Genomic DNA, 23,013 nt, shown 5'->3' on the forward strand with positions numbered 1-23,013 from the left:
AAGCTCCAGGTCAGCCTGGTCTACAATCCAAGAGCCTATCTCACTCGCCTCTTATTTCCTCTCCCCAAGAAAGAATCTCAGGTTGTAGAGGTATCTTAGTGTAGTGCTTGCCTACCGAAAGTATGAGGTTCTGGGTTCCATCTAGCCCTGGCACTGTAAGCAAACAACAAAATGTCCACAAGGATATCAGCTGCTATGTTAATCTCCTAACAGACATGCCCTACATTCATGAAGCAGGGACTTAAAATTCATCACTTTTTTTTTTTTCTGAGACAGTTTCACTATGTGGCTCTGGATATCCCAGAACTCAGTTTGTAGAGCAGGCTGGACTCAAATTCACAGGGATTTGCCTCCTAAATGCTGAGATTAAAGGCTTGCACCACTACATCAAGCTGCTCCCATTTCTAATTAGTTACAATGTCTTCATTTCTGCAAAAGGTCCTGGAAATGGAAAAGAAAAACTGCAGGACTCTGCGACCATGAGTAGTGAGATGACTTCCAAAACCTCCCACAAAGACAGGTTGAAACCATCCACACAACCCGTGCATTTCCTTCTTCATGCTGCTTTTCTTGCTAGTTGGTTTTAGAGTTGAACACATTCATTTTCAGAGTCCAGCACTCAGGAGGAAGAGGCAGGTGGGTCTCTGAGTTTGAGGCCAGCCTGATCTACATAGGGAATTCCAGGGCAGGTAGGGCTATAAGAAGAAACCTTGTCTTAAAACAAAACAAAATGCTTAAGAAGCCAGACACATTAAAAAAGACATTTGTCATTCCATCATAAAGTTCAAAATGTATCAAAATTCTTCTAAGACTGTATGAGTCACAAGTACTGCTTAGCTTTGGGGAAGGGGTCAGACAAGTACTGGGACGGGCATGAAGAAAGCTTTGTGTGTTGTGAAACTTCTATATCTTAAATCTGTTCTGGGCAACAGTTATATGAGGTTGTTTATATTATAAAAACTGGGATATATACTACAATGTTTATTTCTTTTTTTTTAAATATTTATTTATTTATTATGTACACAATATTCTGTCTGTGTATGTCTGCAGGCCAGAAGAGAGCACCAGACCTCATTACAGGTGGTTGTGAGCCACCATGTGGTTGCTGGGAATTGAACTCAGGACCTTTGGTAGAGCAGGCAATGCTCTTAACCGCTGAGCCATCTCTCCAGCCCCTTATTTCTACTTATATACATTATATTCAATTTTATTAAAAAAATGAGACAGGGCCTCATGTAGCCTAGGCTGGCCTCAGACTATGTAGGCAGGATAACCTTGAACTCCCTCCTGCCTCTACTTCCTAACTGCTGAGAATAAAGGCATGTGCCAGTTTTATATGGAGCTGGGGATCAAACCTAGGGCCTCAAGTATGTTTGCCAATGCATTCTATCAACTGAGGCTCAGGTCCACCCCTCTAGAGTTTTTGTATGGAGGCCAGAGGTCATTTAGGTGTTGTTCCTCAGGAACTTTCAAGCCCGTTTTTGAAATAGGGTCTTTTACTCCATCCTACTGGAATTTGTCAAGTAGGGTGGGCTACCGGCCAGCAAGTCTAGGGATCCTCCTGTTCTTACCTCCTCAGCACTGGCTTTTGTAAAATATGCATTCTGAGAACTGAACTCTGGTCCTCTCATTCATGCCTGGCAAGAACTTCACTAACTATTTCTCCACTCTAAGACTTGATTAAAGAACAACCAAAAAAAAAAAATTGGAGAATAGTAGAATATTTTTATATCAGAAATATCACTTTAGCTCTGTTTTCTCATTCAATATCCGAAACAGATTTGAAACTGTCCTATTGAAGGACATCCTACCAACACCCAGTCTTAAATTTAACCTCTCACAACAGGCAACCAAATGCTTTATTTTTCTAATCAAGAGATTTCTCTAGTTATATGAAAAAGTATCCTTTAACAAACTATTAACATAGATTTAATGGTTGGAGACACTTTTCATTTATATATGTTAAAGCCATTACTTCCCTAGTACCCGCAGTGAAGTACTTTGTATTCATTTATAAATTCTCATGCAGTGTCACTCCTTTCCAAATTATATTTTCAACACAAAACAGTAGATAAAACAAAGCTACTGCTCTTCAATCTGAAACAGTAAATACTGTTAAATTGAACTCTCTAGAGCATCAATAACAAAACTTATAAAAGACAAGCAAAACAGAATGTGTTAATTTATTTCCCCATGAACACAGTCATTCCTAGATTCAAAGCCTAGGAAGGATGTGACTTCCATGAACCCTATTGGAATTAGTGTAAAAAAAATAAAACTCTGATAAATCTTACCTGTTGTATCTCTCAAACAAACGGCTGCAGTTTCACTTCAGACTGCAGGCATTCTAAGTGGATCTTTGCTTCCTCTATAGTTAATACTAAGTGTTTAATTTTCCAACTATAGGCAATACAGCCTGAAATGAAGTTTGACAAAATTGCCCAATGTTTAATAAAAGATGCTTTTTAAAAAAAAATTATGTCTAAAAATGTTTGCATGCACACATGCATAACTGGGGCCAAGGAGGTCAGAAGACGGCATCAGATCCTCTGGAAATCATGTTACAGGTGAGCTGCCATGTGAGTGCTGGGAAGCGAACCTAGGTCCTCTACAAAGCAGTAGGCACTCTTAGCTGCCAGCCGTCTCTCCACAGCCCTCTTTGGGTTATGTTATGTAATAAGTCTGCTTTTCAACTCACGATCTTCCTCCCTTAATCTCCCGAGGGCTAAAATGACAAGAGTGGGCCATTATGGCTGGCACAAAAGATGCCAACCAAATCACCTTGTGCCCTTGACACTCCCGAACCTCTACTTCTGCAAGGACACGCTAAAGTTGGAAAAAGAAGTCCTATTCATTTTTTAACCTCACTAGTCGTTGTAAAAACTGACCCGCTGTTCCTGACATTTAACTATGTTCCTACTCCTAAAAACTAAAAATAAAACTGCTGATTTTATGATCTCTTTTTTGTTGTTGTTGTTTTGGATTTCTCTGTAACTTTTGGAGCCTGTCGCCTGCCTCTGTCTCCCGAGTGCTGGGATTAAAGGCGTGTGCCACCACTGCCCAGCATGATCTCCTTTTTAAAAAATAATTTTACTTATTAGGCAAGCTGTGGTATCACACATCTTAATCTCAGCACTTGGGACAGAAGTAGGAGGATTTCTGTGAGTTAATGGCCAGCTCATGATCTACATAGGGAGTTCCAGGCCAGTTAGGGCTACATAGGAAGGCCCTGCCTAAAATTTTACACACACACACGAATATATATATATTTCTGTTGTGTGTCTGCACATGGCAATGTGCATTCCAGGGATCAACCTCCGGTTGTCAGGCAACAAGCACAGCTTCCCACTGAGCCCCTCACTGACCGATATTGTCCTTGCATGTGAGTATTTTCTAATGTTTACTTGATTATCCCTCTGGTTGTCATGGACCTATTTGGTCTTTCTGTGATTACAGCTCTGGGGACTGAACTCAGGGCCTCATATTCTATCACTGAGATAAATCACATGCATATACACTAGTTCCTCTAAATATACATCTTTTTATCTAGCATATACTCTGTAGAATTAAACAAAATGATACTTTATCCTAATTGATTTATGTCCCGTCTTCTCTCCTCTATCCTGTCCCTCCTTCCCAAATCACAAGAGAGTAAAATACCAGAAACATTTTATGACAAAATCCTCTTTGTGAGTAAAACCATTTCAGAAGCAATGCTGGGTTTATGAAATAACCTGACTAATGGATAAAAGATATGAATGCTTATAAGCCTTAAAGGTAATTTAAGGATTTGTATATCCTAATTTGTTAGCCAAGGGAAAAATGAGAAATACCAACATGTTTTATTTCCCATTACCAAAAATACATTTTTAAACAAAATACTTAAAAGCTAAATTGACAATTTCTAATTATGAGAAATAACCCTGATCCTTTCAAAGTGCAGATTCTAGATTTTATGCTGTACTTATTTATCTAAATAGGATGCTCTTATAGTGAATCCTGAGAGATGTTATGGAATGCATAAAACAAGACATAAGGCTAAGTTTTGAATGGTATTTGAAAGAGCAAATAGCAGTAGTTTTTACAGTGCTTTTAAATCAAGTTTCCTGAATTTATATTTTTAGGTTATAATAATTTATCCTTTTTTTCCCCTAAGACAGGGTCACATACAGCCCAGGCTGACCTGAAACTCAACAGAGTAGAATCTGCCCTTGAACTCCTGATCTTCTTGCTTCCACCTTTAGAGTCTTAGAGATGTGCACGATCATGTCCAGATCTAAATTTATATTTTCTTGACTCTGCAGCCTTAAAAGTAGATACGATCAATATATAGGAAAATGAAATTCACTTTCCTTCTTTATTCAGTGAAGCTTCCTGTAGCAATTTCCACAACTGCCCTCTTCTCTCTGAAACAATTACTTGGTTTTTGTTTTTTGTTTTTTTGAGACTGTCCTGAAACTCTCTCTGTAGACCAGGCTGGCCTCAAACCCACAGAGATTCACCTGCCTCTGCCTCCCTAGTGCTGGGATTAAATGTGTGTGCCACCACCGCCCAGCACTCTTTGTATTCTTAAAGAATTTATTTCTCTATGGTCCACTAAGAGTTACTTATCCTCTTTCCCTTTCCTCATAGATTTTAATGTACATAGTGAAGTCATATATTTACTCAGCTTCATATACCATACAGAGAGCCCTGTGTGAAGCAGATCAATAGCTGCCGAATGGGACGGACACATTTCTTTCTTTCTCTTCTTATCTGATTATTCAAAATGACTTAATGGCTGGAAGCTTTATTTTAAAATAATTTAATTTTTCTTAAAAGGTCACTATCCCAAACTTATTCTATCAATTTTAGATAAAATTCCTGTTTTCATTTAATATGGCAATGCCTCATATTGCATAGTAACATAATAGAGTCCAAGGATGAAAAAAAAAAAAAACTAGGAAGAGAGATAATACAGGTCAGAGAACTGAACCCGTTCTGAGAGTCTGAAATCCAAGTGTGGGAGCAACTTATTAAACAATCACACTTTTGGAATGTTAAAAATCCAACCTTCGGGCTGGAGAGATGGCTCAGAGATTAAGAGCACTGGCTTCTGGCTGTTCTTCCAGAGGTTCTGAGTTCAATTCCCAGCAACCACAAGCTGACTCACAACCATCTATAATGAGGTCTGATGCCCTCTTCTGGTGAGTAGGCATATATGCAGACAGAACACTATATATAGTAAATAAATAAACCTTAAAAAATAAAAAAAATAAATAAATCCAACCTTCATGCTGGGTGGTGCTGGCGCATGCCTTCAGTCTAGCACTTGGGAGACAGAGGCAGGTGGATCTCTGTGAGGCTAGCCTGGTCTACAGTACAAGTTCCAGGGCAGCCAGAGCTGTTACATACAGAAAACCTGTCTCAGAAAAAAAAAAAAAATTCAACCTCCATGATGAAATGCAAAATGCTACTAAGGATAATAAAGAAACTGAAGGACTCTGAGCTTCAAAAAGGAAAAGAGCTTTAAAAAATAAGATGGAGCATTGAGCGGTGGTGGCGCTCGCCTTTAATCCCAGCACTTGGGAGGCAGAGACAGGCGGATCCCTATGAGTTTGAGGTCAGCCTGGTCTACAGAGTGAGTTCCAAGATAGCTAGGACTGTTACACTAAGAAACCCTGTCTCAAAAACTCAATCAATCAACCTATAAATAAATATTTAAAAGACAAGATGGAACGATTAAAAGAGTGCCACACATCTTTAATCCTGGCACTCTGGAGGCAGAGGTAGGCAAATCTCAGTGAGTTTGAGGGCATCTAGGCCTACTAAAGTGAGTTCAGAACAGCCAGGGCTACATAGAGAAATCCTATCTCAATAAACCAAAAAAAAAAAAAAAAACAAAAAACAAAAAACAAAGAGTGGGGTAAAAAAGCTGAAAGGCAAATTGTAGTGGCACAGAACTTTAATCCCTACACTCAGGAGGCAGAGGCAGGCCTGTGAATTTGAGGTCAGTATGGTCTAATAATGAGTTCCAGGACAGCCACAATACAGAGAACCTGTCTTGATAGAAAAGAAGGAGGAAGGGAGGAAGTTAGTCAAACAGTTTGGTAAAACCACAAAAACTGCTTTTACCCAAATCAGAAACCCAGTTCAAGCAGTAGAAGTCCTATAAGACTTATGCTGCCATCTAGAGGCTACATATGAGATGACTACTTTCCTTCATTTGTTTCCCAGAGATTACCAAACAGGCCTTATTCTAAGAGCCAAAGAACCTTGATACCAGGCCACAAAGAACACCTAGAGTGTAGAGTCACAATTATTCTTTCCTTCAGTCACAGACTAAAATTAGAACTCAGCGGAGCTAACTCTCCTTTAGATGTATTTAGAGCTAGATGTGGTAATCCATGCCTGTAAATTCCAACATTTGGAAAGTTGAAGCAGGAAGATCACCGTAGTTCAAAACCAACCTGGGCTATACAACAACATTCTGTCCCATAAGCAAAAAATGTAGATGGAGAGTAATTTCTCAATATAATTAGCTACTTTTCAAAAGCATATGCCTAGAGGGTCCTAACAGAAGTGTTTAGAAGCGTTGGTTTCATTGGTTTTTCTTTGGTACAATCACTAAAACTTATACCATATATTGTTAATACTCCACTCAGTTAATTACATTGTTGAGCAGACTCAACAATGTAATTAACTGAGTGGAGTATCGAGTTTAAATGAGGGCTGGAAAGAGAGCTCAGTAGTAAGGAAGTCATCAAGTTCTTGGGAAGGATCCGAGTTTGGTCCCCAGTAACAATAGCAGGTGGCTCACAATGACTCTAACACTGTTCTGGGGGATCAGGTGCCTTTGGCCTACTTGAGCACTCACAAACATGTATGCACATACATATGCAATTAAAAATGAAACAAATTTGTCACACAGTGGTGGCACACGCCTTTAATCCCAGCACGTGGGAGGCTGAGGCAGGTGGATTTCTGTGAGTTCGAGGCCAGCCTTGTCTACAGAGTGAGTTTGAGGCAGACCAGAACTGTTTACATAGAGAAACCCTGTCTCAAGCCCCTCCTCCACAAAAAAAAAAAAAAGAAATCCTTTGCAAAGTCTAAATAGGGAAGTCTCAAATGTCTTTAACACAAATGGTTTTAAAAGCTCAAAGAATCTAGGCAAATTCAATGTAATTTTATTTTCATTAAAAAATTACCTATGAAGGGCTGGAGAGATGGCTCAGTGGTTAAGAGCACTGACTGCTCTTCCAGAGGTCCTGAGTTCAATTCCCAGCAACCACATGGTGGCTCACAGCCATCTATAATGAGACCTGGCGCCCCCTTCTGGCTTGCGGGCACACATGGAAGGAATGCTGTACACATGATAAATAAATATTTAAAAAAAAATTACCTATGAAAATACCACAGTCTTTAACACCATACTACATGCTTTCTGCCAAGATCAGAAAGGAAATGAAGGACATCTACTCTTACCACTTTTGTTCACAACTGTAATAAAATTTAACTAAGGTAAGAAAATGAAATCAAAATATATCTAGATTAGAAAGGAAGAAACACGGGCTGGAGAAATGGCTCAGCCCTTAAAGGCTAGGCTCACAGCAGAAAATATGAGAAAGGAAGGAACAAAATCGTTCCCACTTGCAACAAGGAATCTGCACACACACAACTTTTCATACGGCTGGGCATGTAGAACTGACTGATAGCTCATGAAAGCAGGTTAAGTATTCAGCATCAATGGGCAAAAGAAAATCCAAACCACAATGACCCTTATACTCCTAGGATAGAAGTAACAATTTTTTAAAGGGCAATAATAAGTATTAGCAAAAATTCCTCTACTGCTGGTAGAAGTATACAATGGTTCAGTCAGCTTGGAAAACAGCCTAAGAACTCTTCAAGAAGTCAGATACAAGCAAAGAGCACACCTTTAATCCAGCACTTGGGAGGCAGAGGTAGGCAGATCTCTGGTCAATCAAGTCCAATCTGGTCTATAAAGTCTATCTGGTCTATCTGGTCTATGAGTTCTAGGACAACAAGAGCTACGCAGAGAAACCCTGTCTCCAAAACCCAAAGGAGTCAGATATAGTGCTACCATAAGACCCCAGTTATAAACACAAGAGAACGAAAATTCATGTGTACAAATGACTTGTCAGAGCAGCATTGTCAACAAATCTAATAGTAGCAACGATCAAATGTCTCTCAATTGGCGATAAATACAATGTTATACCTACCCAAAGGAATATGATCTGACCATACAAAAGAGAGCACTGATATATTCTGAAACACAGCTGAACACTGAAAATGCTATTTCAGTAAAAGAAATCAGGGCTGGAGGGAGCTAGCAAAGTACAGGCTCTGGGTCTGATACCCAGCACTTTGAGTAAGAGACAATGAAAGAGAAATAGAGAAAAATGAGACTCCAGTCACAGAAACATGATTCCAAACTAGACAAATCTATACTGGCATAAAACAGATTAGTGATGACTGAGCCTCTAGAAGCTTGAGAGGAAATGAGGAGTAGGGCAAATGGGGCCAGGGATTTGGGGTGATAATGAAAATATCCTAGACTTGACTGTGTTGCAGACTGAGCTGTTCAGTATAAATAGGTGAATTACAGAAACATGAACTGCAGCTCAATAAAGCTGTTAAAAAAAAAAAAAGAAACACAAACACAAATGCTCCAGAGTTCCAAGGATTAGCTCTAGCTACAAAGAGATGATTACCAGTTTTCCAGATTTTTATAACTCATTTTCAGTTATTTCCAAGTTAGTGACGATAAATGAATTTACATAACTACTGAAAAACTTGTCACCTTCAGAACCAAGAAAAAATCAGAAAAGGGTAAAAATTGCAGAGAATTAGTAGGATGCACAGCAATTAAATTGGTCTCAGGAATAAAGGCAACAGCCTAGTGTTGTAATTCACAGGGCTAAGTCAGTATCCCACCCACACCATAACGGTAATGAGGCTCAAGCACATAGAGCCAAACAATTAGCACACTCCATGTTGTATGTACTAAATAATTATCTACTGCTATCAGAGAAGAAAATATCCCAAGACCTTCAAACATCACTTCTCATCACTAAACACCAATTACCTAAAACTAGAGCAATTTTCAAAAGCTTTCATCCTTTCCGTTTTAAGTCAATGGGCCTCGTTAGACATCATGTGTCATTCCATCTAGAGGCATCTTTAATTGACTGCCAGTTGATCCATAAGACTACAAAGGGAGTCTAAAAGAAAATGACTTTTATTTTGAAAAGTTACATTTAATCCCAGGACAAAAAAAAAAAAAAACAAATTTCCAAGAATGGTGAAAGTGCCTTAAAAATGAAACAAATCTATAAAAGTTATTGTATTTTAAAAATCTGTACACCACAGGGTTATCTGACATATAGCCATGAACAAAACCAAAGGGTAACATAAGGCTCACCTCCCAAAAGACAGAATCTAGTTACTACCAGTACTACAAGATTCTTGTTATTCCTATACTCTCATTTAACAAAACTGTGAAATGACAATCATGTTTTGAGGCTAAATATTTCTGCATTTTTTTTCATCTCATCATCTTTATCAGGGCAGATATTTGCATGAAAACAGTATCACTGGTCCTCTGGGATTCATCAGTTCCTACTGCTTATTTTTCACCCATGTCATCCTTTCAATTAATGTAGAAAAAAAATACCAAGACATCGAAACACCAGATTAAGGTGTCAAGTGAAAGACAATCCCTGGAGTAGATGAATAATCTAAGAGGACAAAAAAGATGTTTTTATGCAAATATACTATACACGCTAAAACAAGGAGACTATATCCAAGAAATCCTACACACATCGATGTAAGCATTTCAATTTCTAACTTATTTTCTAACCTCAAATAAATTCCCTATGGCCAAGGAAGATGGCAGGAAGTTACAAAGTACTGTTACAGAAACTAAAACAGGCTGAGTTATGAAGTATAACATAATTTATGTTTCTACTGTATTCATCCAACCACGCTGGCAGGAAAACAGTCTTCCTTGTTCAGCTTAAGTTTAGTGATTAAGATGGCTGAATTAGTTGGCTACAACTAACCCCAATCCCAATGCCGTCAGTTCTTAGAAATATAAATACTTGGCAGTGGGTAAGGCACCACACTGCTAAACCTAATGACCTGAGCTCGGTTCCTTGTTAGCTGACTACTGCCATGCACGTCTGTGCTCTAGTGCAGAACAGCTGAAGTCTCTCCCAGAAAGACACTCTTCCTTCCTGGAGAATCCTGATATTCAAAAACACAAACTGGTCTCTTTTGCTCACTTTCCTTAGTGCCTAGAAAAAGCTATGGACAGCAGCAAAGACTCGAGGACTAATGGCTCAAGTAAAGTGGAGCCTGGATACACCAAAGGAAGAATAAGAATACACCAGTGACATAATTAAGGGTCATAGACCTAGACAACCTCAAAGCCATTTCTACCCCTGGATTTTTAATAAACGAATGTGAACTAACAAAGTCTCTCTTCAGACTGAACTATTTTTAATTGATGTCCTAGCATTTAAAACAAAAAGGTTCCAAAAGATATGTATTGCACAAAAATTTTACCTTTAAGTCAATAGTTTAGCACATTCTATCATGAAAGGTACAAAGTTATACCAAGTTCCTACCTTCAGATGGCTTGTCTTTGCCTTGGTAAAAGGAAAGGTATACTTTCATGAGTTATAACTAGAACTCATTGTGGAATATACAACATGTAACCTTGTATAAAATTAATTGGGTACTCACACTCATCCAGTCCCAGCTGATAGGCCAGGTTCTGGAGCCCTCGTACCTTCTCCATCAAATTAGCTGTGGTGAGGCTCCCCAGCTCTGAAATAGAAGACTTTATTTCAGTATCACTTCTCACTGATCTGCAGTAATAACTGATTTGGGTTGATAGTCCTAGTAATAAAAGATGTCTAGTTGGGTTGGGGGTATAGCTGAATGTCAGAACACTGACCTAACAAGCAGGAAGCCAGGGATTTGATCACCAGAACAATGAAAGAGTGAGGAAGACTTCAAGCTTAATTTCCTTCATGAATAAGTACAAAACAGGCCCTTTATTTCCTTTCCTCCAATTTTACATACTCTTCAGCAAAAACTGTGAAGTTTTCTACTACTGCAAAAACACCTCAGCATTATACTTAACAAATTAAGTGGGCTTTAAATTATTTATTTTTACATTTTTAAAAATGTATTTAGTGTGTGTTTGTGCGCAAAATTGCATGGGTACCAGAGGACAATTTGAAAGGAGTCAACTCTTTCCTTCTAGCATGTGGGTTCTAGAGAGCATACTCAGGTTTTCAGGTTTGGTGGCATGTGTCTTCACAGCTGAGTCAGCTCACCTGCCCAAGTGTGTTATAGCATCTGTTTATAACATTCATTTTCACCTATCACACAAAATGAATATACCGTTAAAATATGAAGCCTTATGATGTGACATATCATAGAGAAAACCTTGCAGACACATCTTGGTCATGTAAATCAGATGTTGTCTCCATTTACAAGTCCCAGGATTTCAACTATATATAGTAGCAATAATAGCAACAAAATACTGTTCACCCTGTACCCAACTGTAGAAAACATAAACTTAAATATAAATCCAAACTTTCCCTTCAAATCCAATTTTGCTTATTTTATTTACAATTAATTTTATTTACTTCCTAGATTTTACTTACTTAAAATAAAGGTTACAACCCAGAATTTCATTTAAATAGCACCTAAATGCTTGTTTAAAATAGAGATCGGTTTTCATGAAACATAATGCGCTGTGAACTCTCACTAAAATTTAGTTTTCTTAGAAACTATAAGTTCATCATTTATTACATAAATAGTTTTGGAATATTAGGACAATGAATCTGAGATCCTTCGAGACATAGTTTTCCATGGGTGGGTGAGGAATCAGCATCTAACCACGCACTGAGTAACTTCTGAAATCATACAAAGGAGTTCTGCTCTTCCATTTATCATTCTGCAGTCTTTCCTGCAATGAGCATATGCCACTTTCTTGACTAGTTTTAAATAGCTCAAGAATTCCTGATTTTTACCTTAATTTCAATCTATTACTTCACAACTATCATGAATCTGAACACCATAAGAATGATTTTTTAAAAAAAGACCAAAACCATAAAATTAATGTTTTTTTAATTTAAATTTCCATTCTGATTGAACTCCAAATCATTCATCAAACAACAGTATTCACTGCTCATAGAATTCTTGACAGAAGAACTGAAAGGACAGAAAGAAAGAAAAGATTTATCTCAATCCACTAGGAAAGTGGTTCTCACCCTTCCTAATACTGTGACCCTTTAATACAGTTCCTCATGTTGTGGTGACCCCAACCATAAAATCATTTCATTGCTACGCCATAACTGTAATGTTGCTGCTATCATGAATCATAATGTAAATATTGGAAGGCAGGATATTTGGTATGGGACCCCTGTGAAGAGGTGGTTCAGCCCCTCAAAGGGGCACAACCCACAGGCTGATAACTGCTACACTCAAGGATTGTCATTTTATAGTACTAAGACAATATGTGGCTTTAAATTTTATAAATAAGGCTCTTCTATTATAGTGAAGATTAAACTTTAAAAGATCAGAGTTTAAACTTTATAAATTTATAAACACTAGCCATTTTATCTCTAAATCTTTGTTATTATCATACCTAACAGGGCCTTCATAATTCAGTGAGAAATTTATGTAAGGTTTTTTTTTTTAATCCACTATAAGCATTATACAAAAGTAAGTTAATATGAAAAAAATAAACATGAAAGAGTTCACTGTGACTCATTCTTGAACTGGCTGAATTTCTACACCTATAAAAAGTAGAGAAAAGCATTCCCACCAGACATGAGGAACTATGAAGACAGATAGCAAAGTAGGCAGTGTGAAGCCAAGAACATCATAAGGACGCAGGGACAGAAAAGTGCACAGTGGTTTGTGGACAGATGTAAATGCGACAGGAGAGGACAAGCCAGGCTTGGTGGCTACCCAGAGTCCCAGGTACTTAGGCGGCTGAGACAGAAGAAGCATCAGTTGGGCTCATGCACTCAGAGGCCAAACTGAGCAATGGGGTGGGACCCCACTAAAACAAAAACAAGCCAAGTAGTGGTGGCACATGCCTTTAATCCCAGCACTTAGGAGGCAGAGGCAAGAGGATGGATTTCTGAGTTCTAGGGCAGCCTGATCTACAGAGTTGAATTCTAGGACAGTCAGGGTTACACAGATAAACCCTGTCTCAAAAAAACAAACAAACAAACAAAAAACCAAACCAAAGATAGTAGACACTGCGGGGCTGGAGAGATGGCTCAGAGGTTAAGGACGCTGACTGTTCTTCCAGAGGTCCTGAGTTCATTCCCAGCAACCACATGGTGGCTCACAACCATCTACAATGAGATCTGGTGCCTGCAGTCTTACATGGAGGCAGCACACTGTATTATTGTATACATAATAAATAAAATCTTAAAAATAATAAACATCTCACTTTATAAATAGGAAACAAATGCACAGAATATTTTTTTAAAAAAAGATAGTAGACACCAGCATCACATACCTTTCAACATATCGATGTCATCACGTTCTATTTCAGCCATCCATTTGGGTGGAGAGCTAGTGATGGGCTGTCAGGAAAAAAAAATATCCATTCAGGTGCATCCTTCTTATGAGAATGTAGTTCATCACACAGCCTTCAGATTGTCTGAAAATCCTGGAAAACTACAATCTCAAAAATCCAGGTTTTGTAGGTAAATAGATGACTCAGCAGTCAAGAGCATAGACTGTTCTTCCAGGGGACCCAGGTTTGATTCCCAGTACCCACAACTACCTGTATCCTCAGTCACAAGTCTGGCCTTCTCAGGCACCAAGCACATATATGGTAAACAGACATACATACATACAGGCAAAATATCCATATACATAAAATAAATAAATAAAATTTTAAAAGCAGGTTTTTAGGTTCAGCTTTTACTTCAAAAATTCATTTTATAAAATCCTGCTACTCAATTTTAAAGTTGGTCTCAGAAAGGTAGTGGATGAATTTCGATGTGACTACTATTACTAATTCAAGAATAAGTTAGTTCATCGATAACATTATTTAAAATTCCATTTTTTTTTTATTTATTTATTTTTTTTTTTTGGTTTTTCGAGTCAGGGTTTCTCTGTGGTTTTGGAGCCTGTCCTGGAACTAGCTCTTGTAGACCAGGCTGGTCTCGAACTCACAGAGATCCGCCTGCCTCTGCCTCCCGAGTGCTGGGATTAAAGGCGTGCGCCACCACCGCCCGGCCTTAAAATTCCATTCTTATGAAAGACTCCAATTGAAAGTTTAAGACAGTATGAGTAACTAACAGAAATAAGAATCAGAGATGAGAAAACCCCCAGTTCAAGTGGGGAGAGAATAATGGTCATCACTTGACATTTCATCACTAACTTCTTTTTGTTTTTTTTGGAGACAGAGTTTCTCTGTATAGCCTGGCTGTCCTGGGACTCTCTCTGTAGACCAGGCTGGCTTTAAACTCACAGAAATCTGCCTGCCTCTGCCTCCCGTATGCCGGGATTAAAGATGTACGCCAACACCACTCGACTAGATTTCATCATTAAATTTTTTCTATCTATTTATTTGTGTGACATCTCTGGGGAGGTAATAGAGCATGTATATGCCATAAGCAGGTGTGTGGAGGTCAGAAGACAACCTGTGGGAGTCAGTTCTCTCCTTCAACCATGTAGGTCCAGGGACTGAATTCAGGTCATCAGGCTTGATAGCAAATGTGTTTACCGAGTTCATAATTGTACTGTAGAAGTTTTTAGAAATTTTCAGCATTTAAAAATGTTAATGGACATAAGTGGGGAACAACTGCAACCCGAGCAGAGGCTGAGGCATAAGGAAGGTTAGTTCAAGGTCATCTTGGGTTACTGTGGTGCCCCTACGAGAACAGATATTTGAATACTTAGACTCTAGTTGGTGGAACTATTTGGGAAGGTTTAGGAGTGTGGCCTTGTTGAAGGAGATGTGTCATGAGGGGTGAGTTTTAAAGTTGCAAAAGCCCACACCCAGTCTCTCTTGCTCTCCGCGTGCTGTTGGTGGATAAGATGTAAGTTCTCAGCTACTGCTCCAGCACCATGCCTGTCTGCCTGTTGCCATGTTCCCATGTTCCCTACCATCATGACCTCTGAAACTGTAAGTAAGCCCCCAATTAAATGCTTTCTTTTAAAGTTGCCTTGGTCATGGTGTCTCTTTATGCCACTTCAAAAGGACAGTGACTAAGACAGTTACACTGTGAGATCATCTTCCCCCCCCTCACCCTGTACAAAAACCAAATCCTGGATACTCCCAGATATACTGATACAGAATATCAAAGGCCATTAAGAGGGACTACTAGAAAGAATAGAGATAAGGAATTAAACAAGACAAAAATTTTTAAAAGCTTTGCAGCTGTACACTGACAATTCTGCCATGCAGACAAAGGTTAAGAAAAACAACCCTGGACCACAGTGATGGCTCAGCAGGTAAGTGAGCTTGCTGCTATTTCTAACGATCTGAATTCAAACCCCAGTAACCACATTAAAAAAAAAAAAAACCCTCCCACATAAATAAGGGGGAAAAAAGCTGCAAAATTAAATATAGTTGAGGCAAACAGAATACCAATGTTACACCAAGTATTTCAACTGCTTAACTTGAAGTTTCTAAACTGAAGAAAAGGCTAATAGGCAAGGGTCAGTGTCAAAGCATTTAAACAGAAGAAGGGATTACAACAGTTAACTATGAGAATATAAACATATTTAAAGATCTACAGTCAAAAAAATGATTAGAAGACTATGGCACTATTCTTTAAAATAGATTTGAGCTTTTTACCCAAGGGCAAGCTTTGAGTAAACCTCCATAAACATAAGTTATTACTTACACTCTTGAAAGAAGCAGCAAATTCAGCAACACCTGGTACTAGAGAAGAAAAACAAAAAACAAATGTTATTCATGCAAGAAACATTTGTTTTTCAGGCACAGAGGGTTTAAATAAAAAAACGAAGTTTTCCCAGGTGGTGGTGGCTGTGCTGACACACACCATTAATCCTAGTACTCATGAGGCAGAGGCAGGTGGATCTCTGAGTTTGAGGCCAGCCTGGTCTACAGAATGAGTTCCAGTACAGTCAGGGCTACACAGAAAGAAATCCTGTCTCAAGCAAACAAACAATCCAAAAAACCAAAGTCTTGCCCCCTTCAAAGAGCTTACAATGTAGAAAAGGACAGAAATCACTAATACTGATTACATTTCAGAAAGATGTTAGGTGCTATAGGAAGACATAAAATAGAACTCTAATCGGAATGATGGGGCAGGAAAAACTTCTCTGAGAAGCCAATGCCTCAGCTTTTAAATAACCAAGATTTGGCTTGGAGAATAGTAAACTATCTCTTGTCAGAAAGTTTAAGTTTCCTTCCCAAGGCTAGAGGTATAGACAATGAAAGAGTTCTTGTCTAGCATGCACAAGACCCTGGGGTTGAGCCCCAGGGATGCAAATAAATAAATAACAAAAATGAGCAATATAAACTTTCTTTTTAGTTGTCCTTTCTGTTAATCAAATTATTGACTCAAGGGGGCTGGAGAGATGGCTCAGAGGTTAAGAGCACTGGCTGCTCTTCCAGAGGTCCTGAGTTCAATTCCCAGCAACCACATGGTGGCTCACAACCATCTGTAAAGAGATCTGGCGCCATCTCCTGGCGAGTATATAATAAATAAATTAAAAAAAATTATTGACTCAAATGTCTCATAGACAGTATCACATTAAAAAATCAAAAGAAAAAAATTACATATTTTAAGTGAAATAATGTTCAATTCTACTAAGAAATACAAGCTAGGGCTGGTGAGATGGCTCAGTAGGAAAAGGCACTTGCCACCGAGCCCAACAACCTACATTGTGGATTCCCAGGTACCAGGTAAAAGGATAAAACTGACCCCTACAAGTTGTCCTCTGACTTCATGTACATCATGGCACATGGGTGCCTCCCCCAGCCCAATAAATAAATGAATGTCACTTAATTTAAAAAAATGAAAATAGAAATACAAACTAACATAATGACTAGTAACATCCAATATTGGCTAGTGAGAAAATGGGCAGTCATTCTCTTCTACATACAGAACATATATGCAATATGTGTCATTAATATAATAATTAATAATCATTAAGATGCTGCTTGTGAAATAAAAACCAGATGATTTAGGTTTTCAAACAGAATGTATAGAAACTAGAATATCCATTATATTTAAAAGAATAAAGTAGACCTACAAAGAACAACATGAAAAGATACATCAAATTACAAGTTTATTTAAATTAAGCTAAAGGCTCTATACATGTGACTTCATTATTATGAAAAACAACACCCCACCTCTGCCGTGTGTATATGCATGTGATTATCTGTATAAGCATAAAAAAAGTCCAAACCGATTTGTATAAAATTACTAATAGTATCTAACTTAATAAGAGTGACTAAAGGAGATGAAAAACTTTGTGCATCTCAGAATTATCTGAAATTATTACAGATGTAGTTTTAGAACTATAATTACTGTTTAAAAGTCCCTCATTGCTTGTCTCACAAGTCCCTATTTTTACTGCACATCAATTTCTTCTCTTTGAAGTGAAATAAAAACTTAAATCATCATAGATACATGATAACCCTTTGAAATTCTCCCATGGGAACAGACTCTCCTGCATCGATTCTGATATGAGAAAAGAAAAAACTTACATTGTTCAGGCCAAAGATCTGGCGAGGCACGGTCAAGTTTCTCAAAACTTAGCAAAGATGTTTCCAAATCCGTCCCTGGAACCAAACACCAGGATGGGTTGAGATACACATTCATTTATATTTTATTACATTTCAATCTTAAAGAATTTAAACTGAGCCGGTGGTGGTGGCGCACACCTTTAATCCCAGCACTTTAATCCCAAACCTTTAATACCAGGCAGGTGGATTTCTGTGAGTTCAAGGTCATCCTGGTCTATAAGAGCTAGTTCTAGGACAGGTTCCAAAGCTACAGAGAAACCCTGTTCCCAACCCACCCCCCTCCAAAAAAACCAAAAAACAATAGAGAACTTAATTGAAATTTCAAAGATCTGAATTGCTTCTGGGGCATGATAATACAAATAAATTGGATTCTCTCTGATCAAAACTCTAACCAATAAGAATATTTAAGAAAGTTAGGGCTGGAGAGATAGCTCAGTGGTTAAGAGCAGTGATTGCTCTTCCAGAGGATCCGGGTTCAATTCCCAGCACTATATGGCAGCTCACAACTGTCTATGGTTCCAGTTAGTACACATGTAGAGCAGAGACATAGAGCAAGCAAAATACCCATACACATAAAATTAAAAAAAGAAAGAAAGAAAAAGAAAATTTGAGCCAAGTGGTGGTGGCACACGCCTTCAATCCCAGCACTCGGGAGGCAGAGGCAGGTGGATCTCTGTGAGTTCAAGGTCTACAAAAGCTAGTTCTAGGACAGGCTCCAAAGACACAGAGAAACCCTGTCTAAAAAAAAAAAAAAAAGAATAAAGATGGGAAGGAAGGAGGGAAGGAGGGAGGGAAGGAGGGAGGGAAAAAGAGAGGGAGGGTGAGAGGGAGGGTGAGAGGGAGGGAGGAAGGAGAGAGCTGCTTAGAAAAATGAGTATTGGCTGGACATGTTAGTCCACATCGGTAATCCCAGCACTTAGGAGGCTTAAAGCAAGAACATTGAGAGTTTCAGGCCAGCCCAAAGTATACAGCAAAACCCTGTGTAAAAAAGGTGTCAGCAAATCTACCTATGTCTTTACTCTTCAACTTTCCTCCAGTTACAATCGGCTAAGAGTCGCTACTCTCATGGAAGACAATCTCTACTAAGACTGTTGACCACTGTCTTCTGCTTTAACAGGGGACCTCAGTGTCTCATACTCAACAGGCAAGCCTGCTCTACAAGTTTTCTTTTTGACTTTTGAAAATAACATATATTGCCAGACAGTGATGGTGCACACCTTTAATCCCAGCACTTGAGAGACAGAGGCAGGTGGATCTCTATGAGTTTGAGGCCAGCCTGGTCTACACAGTGAGTTCCAGGACAGCCTGATCTATACAGAACTCTGCCTCAAAAAGCCAAAACACATTTATTTAAAAAAAAAAGTGAAATATTTTTTTATTGGGTTTGTGTTCATGACATAACAATTTAAGAAGTTGGTTCTCTTCTTCACCATGTGGGTTCCAGGCTCAAACTAGATTAGCAGTCTTGGACAATTTCTTTTACCCAATACGCATCTCATTGGCCCAGAATTTCTCTCCCTTGAAAAAAAAAAGGGGGGGGGGTGCTGAGAGACCTCAGTCAGTAAACTGTTTGTTGAGCAAGCATGAGGTCCTGAGTTTCATCTCCAGAACTTCTATGAAAAGAAACATGAGTTAGCACTGCTGTGGGAGAATGCTCTTGTACTCTGTAAAGATCTGTCACTTGTATTAGTTTAATAAAATGCTGACTGGTCAGTAGCCAGGCAGGAAGTATAGGCAGGGAAACCTGAGTAGGAGAATTCTGGGAAAAGGAAAGGCAGAAACAGTCACCAGCCAGATGCAGAGGAAGTAAGATGAGAATGCCTTAACTGAGCAAAGGTACCAAGACACGTGGCTAAATATAAATGAGAATTATGGGTTAATTTAAGTTGTAAGAGCTAGCTAATAATAAGAGAGAGCTAATAGGACAGTTTATAATTAATATAAGTCTATGTGTGTTTCTCTGGGATTGAACAGCTGCAGGACAAGGCGGGACAGAAACTTCTGTCTATATAACACGCTGTTTGTAAGCCCAGCACTGAGGGATTCTTAGAGCTTGCTGGCTAGCCATTCCAGTCTACTACTTTTAGGCCAATAAAAGACCTTACTTCAACAAGGTGGATGGCTTTTGAGAAACTACACCGAAGGTTAACTGTGTCTCCACATGTATGCACACACGTGCACCAGGACCCATATGCATGTCTAAGTGCAGACACACACATAAACATTATAAGCATGTAAACTCTCCCCATAAACTCATAACCTCCCTCCTGGGTATCCTGTTCTTACTTCCTCACCTCACACGTGTGTGTGTGTGTGTGTGTTGTATGGGTGTAATGAGTACAGGCGTAGGTGTGTGTGACTATGGAGGCCAGAATACTTACTGTTTTCCTTTTGCTCTCAGGTTCATTGTCTTGAGACATCTCTCACTAAACCAGAAACTAGCTAGACTGGTTAACAAGCAAGCTCTTAGGATCCACCTGTTTCTGTCCCCCAAATGCTCGGATAACAGGCACATGCAGCCATACCTGGCTTTTAAGTGGGTGGCTTTTTAAGGCTTGAGATTCAAACTCAGGTCCTCATCTTCACAGAGCAAGCATGCTTACCTACTGTGCCAGGCCCTACTCTCTCTGCTTAATGTATAAAAATCATGATTCTGTCTTGACATGCACTAAACTACTGTTATCAAAGTTCTCTATACTAAATCCTCCCAGTCATTTCCTCTATGCCACCTCTCTATGGCATGTGATGCTCCTACGCTCCTATGAAACCACCATACTGGGGCTTCTCATAGGGATTCCTTCTTCAGTCTCTACTCAAGACTTCATCCTATGCTACCTTCACTCTCTACAACTTTCACTATCATATATCAACAATTACTTATATTTCCAGTCTCAGCCTTTCTCCTGACCTTTAGAATAACATGTCCAAGAGGTTACTTGATATCTCTCTCCATATACATGTAGGGAAAACCCCTTAAGCCCACTATGTTCAAAACTGCACTTTCTCAGTCATTTTCATCTCAAGAAATTGCAGTATCATGAACCCCAATTCTTTAAAGCAAACTCCTTTTTTTTTTTTTTTTACTTTTCACTAGTTTAGATTTGTGTGGGGTGCAGCATTATATGAATCCTGCATCCATTGGCCTTTACAGGATGGTTGCCACCATTTCTATGGGTCCAATTCACCTTTTCCCAGAGTACTCTGACTTTGCGTGGTTTGCCTCCACAAGTCCCTGTGTGATTTTTTGCTTTGTACACACAAGCACATCTCTTGCCTTACAGAACTCACTCCACCTCAGGCAGAAACACCTTCCATTTGAAGAAGAGTTTTGTACCTACTTTGGTTATCTAGCAAAAACAGCCTTGCGCCACAGTCTTCCAGACATGGTCTTTTAGAAGTCTCGTTCCCAGGAAACCTCTACAGGCACCAAAACCAAGAACCCCTGTAGCACCCCAGCCGCCTGGCTAGCTTATGCCCCGAAATAACAACACACAAATTGTATTCTTTTAAGCACTGCTTGGCCCATTCTGCTTGTCCCATTAGCTCTAGCCCTCACTGGCTAATTCTGATATCCCCATCAACCCATCTCTAATAAACTGTGTAGCTCCGGTCTTACCGGGAAAGATTCAGCATGTCTGACCTGGCAGCTTGCTTCATCGTGCATGTCTGCCCAGGAGAGCGGAGCATGGCGTCTCTGAGCTCACTTCCTCTTCCTCCCAGCATTCTGTTCTGTTTACTCCTCCCACCTATGTTTTAACCTATCAGGGCCAAGCAGTTTCTTTATTGCTTAACCAATGAAATCAACAGATTGATATATGACACTCCCACATCAAACCCCAAGTCTTAAACAACAAGAACAAAAATACTATCTGTCTTCCTTCATGTTCCTTGCCCTTAGCTTTTTGTTGGTAAGTACATTTTTTTTTTTTTGATTTTTCCAGACAGGGTTTCTCCGTAGTTTTTTTGGTTCCTGTCCCGGAACTAGCTCTTCTAGACCAGGCTGGCCTCAAACTCACAGAGATCTGCCTGCCTCTGCCTCCCGAGTGCTGGGATTAAAGGCGTGCACCACCACCACCCGGCTTGGTAAGTACATTTTTACAACAACGAAAAAAAAAAACAGACTGGAAAATCTGTTTTGCTGTGAACATCCATGTGAATGAGCTCAAAACTTAAGATGCATTTTACCTAAAACATTAAAATCAAGTAAAAGGCCAGGCGTAGTGGTGCAGACCTTTAATCCCAGCACACTGGAGGCACACAGGGAAGCAGGAGGGTGGTGAATTTGCAGCCTGGCCTACAGAGTGAGACCCTATCTCAGAAAAGGAGAAGAAGAAAGAGGGATAATCTGGTAACACTGTTTTTGCATATAACCTAAATACTCTTTTCAGTGCTGGAGACTGAACCTAGGGCCTCGTTCATGATAGGCAAGTCTCCACCTATACCCTCACTTTTCATTTTTTGTTTTTAGATTTATTTATGTGTATTATTGTAGTCTGAATGTTATGTACACCACATGCATGCCTGATGCCCAAGGAGGTCAAATCCACTGGAACCAGTGACTGTGAGACACCATGTGGGTGCTGGAAACTGAAGCCAGCAGCAGGTGCTGTTAATCATGGAGCCATCTCTCCACCCTCCTGTATGCTCTCTAACTTTTAAAAAGAAAACTTTCCATTTGAAGCCAGATCACATGCCTGCCTTTAACCCCAGTACTGAGGAGGCAGAGACAGGCGTTCTAGGCCAGCCTGGGCTACAGAATGAGCTCCAGGACAGCAAGTTACACACAGAAATCCTGTCTAGAAAAAACAAGCCGGGTGGTGGTGGCTCACACCTTTAATCCCAGCACTCAGGAGACAGACAGGCAGATCTCTGTGAGTTTGAGGCCAACCTGATCCACACATGGAGTTTCAGGACAGGCTCCAAAGCTACAGAGAAACCCTGTCTCAATAAAAATAAAAGAAAAAACAAAGAACCCCAACTTTTTGAGACATACTCTGCCCACAATTCCCTCTGTAGTCTAGGCAAGCCTGAAGCAACAATCTTCCTACTTCGATCTCCCAAGTAGCTAGGATTAGAGGTCACACAGCAAGGGCAGTTTCATTTTTTGACAAATGCTAATTTAAGGCCAAGCGCTTTGCAGGCATTATGCTAAAAGCTAGGATTAAACTATGAAATAAGGCAGACTTGGAACTTATGACCGGGTGTGGCCGGGCAAAGTTACCAGAATAACTATGCTGACAATG

General features: G+C 39.4%; 1 protein-coding gene across 1 annotated transcript in view; it reads right to left on the bottom strand.

The window, feature by feature from the left end:
• The window catches only part of Lin52 (lin-52 DREAM MuvB core complex component), a 76,301-nt gene that overhangs the window by 52,395 nt on the left and 893 nt on the right, over positions 1-23,013 (bottom strand). The window contains exons 2-5 of the mRNA XM_041657951.1: positions 17,732-17,806; positions 15,897-15,934; positions 13,553-13,619; positions 10,747-10,830 (exon numbers count right to left, since the gene is read on the bottom strand). Coding sequence (XP_041513885.1) covers positions 10,747-10,830; positions 13,553-13,619; positions 15,897-15,934; positions 17,732-17,806 — 264 coding nt within the window. The remainder of the gene's footprint in view (positions 1-10,746; positions 10,831-13,552; positions 13,620-15,896; positions 15,935-17,731; positions 17,807-23,013) is intronic.

Source organism: Microtus oregoni, unplaced genomic scaffold, assembly GCF_018167655.1.
Source record: "Microtus oregoni isolate MIOR12 unplaced genomic scaffold, Mior012 000009F_ref0000495, whole genome shotgun sequence".
Lineage (NCBI taxonomy): Eukaryota > Metazoa > Chordata > Mammalia > Rodentia > Cricetidae > Microtus > Microtus oregoni.